This window comes from Lagopus muta, chromosome 4 (assembly GCF_023343835.1).
Source record: "Lagopus muta isolate bLagMut1 chromosome 4, bLagMut1 primary, whole genome shotgun sequence".
In the NCBI taxonomy this organism is placed as follows: Eukaryota; Metazoa; Chordata; class Aves; order Galliformes; family Phasianidae; genus Lagopus; species Lagopus muta.
In genome coordinates, this window is record NC_064436.1 from 18,129,305 (window position 1) to 18,135,304 (window position 6,000).

The following is a 6,000-nucleotide window of genomic DNA, read 5'->3' on the forward strand; positions in this document are numbered from 1 at the left end:
GAATTCAAAATTATAATATAGAATTTCACAGAATGATCGAGTACAAAACAACTAAAGCATGGAATTTGTGATACTTCCCAGGTGCATTCTTTAAATAACACCGTACCTCTGTTTACTTGGTTGTTTACTTTAGCAACGGATCCAGTGAGATTCTTGCTGAGGTTGTCCTGAAAGGACTGAGCAGATGAAATAGTTGATAATGTAGAGTTATATCCCACAGGAACGTGCTGTTGAAGTGAATGAGGTACTGATGTACTCTGGCTAGAAAATGTATTTGTCTCCTTGAACTGTCCAGCTGCAGGAAGGCTCTGAGAAGTAAATGCCTGCCCATACATGCTGCTAGTAGCTGCAGGATAGGAAACATTAGGATACATGGCACTAGAAACCACGGGCATGGCATAATGATCAGAATTAAGGGGAAATCCCTGAGATGCAACTGAAGAGCTGACTGAAGTGTTGTAGTGATCACCAAATGCAGAATATGACTGCTGAGCACTTGTATGCAAGTAGGATCCAGATGGTATTGCTCCTTGAACAGGTCCTTCAGTCAACCCCACTGTACGGGGAGGAGTTTTGTTGTAGAACTGCTGTGATTCCCGTGTATTCAACACATTGGTTCCCACGAGTGGCGTCATAACATTTTGTGCTGGTGCTGAATAGTAAGGAGATTGATAACTGGCTCTATATTGATTATCCAAAGGTGATGGAACAGCTTTATTGGGCACTTGGGAATAGTGTCCTGAGGGTGCACTGTAGTTCGGAGGATGTGAGCCGTAGCCAGCAGGGAACTGCATTTGACTCTGCACGGGACCTGAAATGAAGAGAAAGCATCTCATGTATTAAAGGTGCATCTGCTAGCAGTGCGAATGTACTCTGTGCTTTTTGTAGCTAAAGAGCAATTCATTTCATCGTTTTCTCTCCACACATTTAAGATAATGTCCATCAGCAGTACAAAATGAATTAACCAAGTACAATGCATGTAAAATACCACATCTAAAATCATTTGCATACACACAGAAGTACCAGAAAAATGGATCTCTTCCATTATAAAAAAAAAAAAAAAGGTGCTTCCACTTCAAAATCCCTAGGTATCACATTTGTATTTTGATCACTTTAAGAAAATATTTAAGTAAATAATGAGCAACAGCAAACCCTAAACCAGTATTTCACTATTTGAATACAACAATATGCCTTCAAGAAACTGACTATGGAAAACAAAAAGCTGCAGCCAAATGTATATGCTAATATACAAGAACATGGCTACTTGTCTCAATAAATCCCCAATATGGTGATCAAGATAAAGTGCCTCAGAGCAGTTATTTTTTTCCTTAATACTTTTTTTTTTTTTTTTTTTGTATTTACAGAAACCATCATTTTTATGAAAACATAGACTAGCTGACAAGTCATCTCTGTTTATTGCCTGGTACTTATATCAGGTAGAGGAGGTGTTGACATCAGTGTTTCAGCTGTCCCAGCAAACAGCTCTGCAGCATTAGAGATTAATTACATACCAATCCAGCAATGGTTCATGGTGACACACCAAATATTAAGTAGGTCCAAATTTACTTATTATTCAAATTGTTCAATGCTAAATATCAAAGTCTCTCTCAGTTTCTTTTCCCAAGCCCTAACTTCCGTTTTTCTAGTGAACCACGCCTGCATTTCCCTGGATTATTTCCTTTCTTAAAATTGCCATGCCCTGCTGCTTATATAACACTGCACGACGTTATTTCCCAGCATTTGGTGAACTGTGACATACGGTGCCATTCAACAGCAGACAAGAAATCAGAAATTCATCTTATTGCCTCCTTATTTTCACTGTGTCAACATGTAAGTATTACTTCTCCCATGTATCCTTCTCTTGAAGAATGAAGATTTGAAGTCACCGCTGTCAAAGTAACATCCAGGTGTTTTCCCACTAAGTTGCAGGGAAACTGTAATAATGACTTGTTAACAGAATCCTGTAAGCAAGGAACATAACATCCAAAAGTACTTTCTGATCAAATTAGAAATGCCTTTTCATAAATGATAACCCAAAACTCTTGAGTAGAAGCAGCTAACAAACTACAGTAATGTAAGAGTGCTGGGTAAAGAAACAGGAAGGCCCTAGGGGAGAAAGCATTGGAGCTTTAAATACACAACAAAATGACAAACAGTTTTGAAGAGTATGTAGTTGTGCGCTTCTGATTCACTGTTACCACGAAGTGGAAGCTACCTTACAATGTTCTGTACTTTATCCTCCTTTAGATAGAATGATTTTCCAGTTAGTAACCCACTGACAACTACAGACTATGCTTACAGGAACTTGAACAGCAAAGCAAACTCAAAAATATACAAATAATTTACATGAAGGCTTTCTGCTTTCAGCAGGTATGCTACTTAAGGTGGCAAGGAAAGCTGTTCTAGAAGCACATTCTACGCATTTGTTTTACTGCGTTGTGGTATGCTGAATAAATCAACTGTGCAGGTATAATTTAGAAACTGGTTTAGGAGCACCTCACTTGAAATAAACAGTTGCATATCAAATCATCTTGTAAAGCCTTGAAGTCTCTAGCTCTAGTTTAAAAAACACAGATGTGATTGAATTACCAGTACAAAATACCAGTTTCCACATTCCACAGAATGCCCAAGTCATCTTTATTCACACTTGTAAACAGAAACAGCTATTACAAGTACAAAACGACACAAGAGCACACAGGAAAATCCCACAAACTCGAGAAAGATATCTATGATCCTTTGGATTTCAAAACCCTTAGCCTCTGAAAGTATGCTGTTATTTTAAGATTATCCCCATCATCTGAAATGAGCTTTATATTCATTTGATCATAAAGAACATGAATAGAATGTAACTCGCAGCGCAATTAGTAGCTGAAGCTTTTAATGATGACTAGATAATTGAGCCACTTTCAACACAGGAAATCTGGGTATACTTTTGCTGTCATTTTGAAATCCGGATAATTGCACGTCCTTGTCCTGGTGCTTCAGGCAGTGCACCTTCCTCCCCAAACACCTGACAACTCCCTTTTGAAAATTCTGTATGAGGAGTGAAAGCCTTACCTGCACATTGCAAGTGTACAGCTAACATGCCATCTCTACAACAGCAAGCAGGGAAACTCTCCTGCCATTGACAAATCTGTACCTCATAACACTGTAACATGTAAGCACATGTGCATTAACAGCTAGATGCCAAAAGCCTTAGCACTTTTTCAGAGAAACGAAAAACAAAAAACTGTCTCAGCTATACTAGCACCAACAGCCAAGTCAAGTCAACTAGTAAAATTAGTCTGCTTATCTAGTGCTGTTCGCTTGTATTTCATACATACATTTTCTTACCTGAATAATTCAGCCTTCTGCCAAGCATGTGTAATGTACAGACTCCGAACACAAGCTGCCTTTCCAGCCAAGTTTCCTGCAACTTTTACAATCTCTTTACACACCTGCAGAGAGCAGGCAGCACAGCTCCCTCGGCTGTCTCTTACAGGAGGGACAAGGGGCAGCACTGCCCTGCCTAGTTCAGCTCTGCATGTCCTTCACAGCCAGCACACCACCCAGCACACTGAGTCCCGCTGGGCTCTTACAGCAGCTCAGTGATGGAATTCATCAGTTTCCCATTTCTGCAACAAATACAGGAATTTCATATCTTTATGCCCTTCTTCCAATACAATTGTAACTACCTAAAAAACCTGAAGAGGGATGCAAAACAATGCTAAACGACCTGATAATTAAACCGATAATCCCAAAACACTAGCAGAGATACAAAACGTAGTTTTGTTTGTTGGAGTTTTTTGTTTGTTTTTTTACCAACTACTTGCAGGTAATAATAAACAAAGATCTTCTAGAGAAGCAAGGGAATTCAGCATAGCCATCCACTCAGCATTAGAAATGTCAATACATTAAGCTGTCAACAATGGCTACTGGAACAAATACATTGCTTTTTCATACTGATTTAACAAGCAATACTTTCTTAAGCTGACATTCAGAGCCATTCTCCTGTTATGTATAAAGCCACCTGCAAAACTACAACAGTAATTTTGAGCCTGCAACACTTCATGCGGAAGAACTGTATCTTAAAGCCCCTGATGGAAGAACAAGAGGCCAAGCACGATCCTTTCTTTTTTAAACACTGAATTTAATAATAGAATCACATTGAAAACGCTGAGAAGAAAAAAAATAATAAAGTAGGGGTTGGTTTTTTTTCATTTTTAACCTGAAGCTCTGCTAAAATCAATGTCCCCAAATGTCTCAAATCAATGTGGTTACTCGATCGGGCAAATCCTATTAAAGACAAAGTGGATCATCCGTTTTGCTACTGCTGTCCATGCAGTGAGCTTCTTTCTGCAAAAAAATCAGCCCTGCTTTAATCAGTTGCAAGTAATTTCGAAAGCTTAACCTGAAAAAATCCAGGTGTTATGAAATTAAAACACAAAGAACACTCCAAACACCTGCAAGGACATACAACATCAGTTTTACAGCCAATATAGAACTAACTACATTCACTGAAGTAATTTACATTTAACTAATGTAACATCGAATTCCAAATTAATCTTTGTGAAATTCAGTTTCTATTTGATAGAATAGAAAATTCTAGTACAGTCTTCTTCTGTTACTATTCCCCCTCACTATTCCTTCTATTACAGTTATAAAAAGTAGCTTCAAGTCTTGTGTTACATTATGTAACTTCAGAAAAGTAGTACTTAAAAGACTCATAGACTAATTTAGGAATTTCAGGCTGCTGGTGCTAAAATACATGAAGTGACAAATTCAGAGGTCTATATATACATGGAGCAAAGGTAATAGGAGTAGTTAGCAAGTTACACAATAAAGATGAAACAATTACTGAATAATATAAACTTCTCAGAATTAAAAAACCAAACACATTTATTTGACCGACAGAAGATGACTACAACATGGAACTAATTAATTAAAATAATAAGCACTACGGAGAGTTATTTAAAATTGCTGTTTCATTTGGACAAAAACACGAGAATGAACAACGTCGGTTTCTATTTGTTTCTAAGAAACACTTCCAGCTCACTGCTGATAGGTATCCGAGTCCTCACAACATTGTGCTTTTATTAAAAGCCATTGAGGATGGAGTTTTCTACATAATTTTAACAAGTCTCAGCATTACAATATTAAAGGTCGGCAAATGCATCTGTAGCAGCGGTTTCTCCCAGGATACAAAGGATACAATTTAACTACCTTCCTCGTCACTCATCACGCTGCCTTCTGCCTGATCTGCCAAGTTACTCAAAGCCTACTTGAAAAACCTATCACCCAGCAACCCTTCAGACACGAGGCACATTCACAAGCCATAATTTTGTAGGTCGTTACCTCACACACTAGCTTGTGCAGAACAAAGCCTGTACACACACACACACACAAAAAAAAAAAAAAAAAAAAAAAAAAAAAAGCGCAAAAAAACCGGATTATGACATAAGTGACTTAAAAATAAAAAAAAATATCCCCACGAACTCGAACACATTTAACCACGAGAGGAGCAGAAGAAACGCACGTCCCCACCGCTGCTCCCCGAGCCCAGCAGACTCCGCGTCTCCTCTTAAGTTCGCCCCGCGTTTTGGCCCCAGCCCGGCAAAGACGCGCTCGGCCCGGCCCGGGTCAGCCCCGCTCGACTGCAGGCCCCGACGAGCGGCCCGCCGGAGCCCCCCGTCCCGCAGCCCGCCCGACCCCGTCCCGAGCACCGCAGCCCCCGCGGGCCCACCCCGCCCGCCGCTCTAGGCCCCGCGCAGGCCTCTCACCGTTCTGGCAGTGCGGCGCAGCGCTCTGAGGGGCCGCGGCCTCCCGAGAGCCAACGGGCCCGCCCGGGTAAGCGGCGACGGCACCAGCGGGCCGAGGCGGCAGCCCGGTGGGCGCAGACATGGCTTCTGGCGGCGCTTCCTCGCTCCGAGCCGCTACTCCTCCGCTCCCACCGCCGCCGGGGGACACCAGCGGGCGGAAGGCAGCGGACACCCCGGGCCCGAGCGCCGCTCCCGGCCGGTC

General features: G+C 41.3%; 1 protein-coding gene across 2 annotated transcripts in view; it reads right to left on the reverse strand.

The window, feature by feature from the left end:
- The window catches only part of SEC24B (SEC24 homolog B, COPII coat complex component), a 43,586-nt gene extending 37,586 nt beyond the window's left edge, over positions 1 to 6,000 (reverse strand). For both annotated transcript variants that reach the window (XM_048943255.1, XM_048943254.1), the window contains exons 1-2: positions 5,760 to 6,000; positions 107 to 811 (exon numbers count right to left, since the gene is read on the reverse strand). In XM_048943255.1, the coding sequence (XP_048799212.1) occupies positions 107 to 811; positions 5,760 to 5,880 (826 nt within the window). In that variant the 5' untranslated portion in view covers positions 5,881 to 6,000. The remainder of the gene's footprint in view (positions 1 to 106; positions 812 to 5,759) is intronic.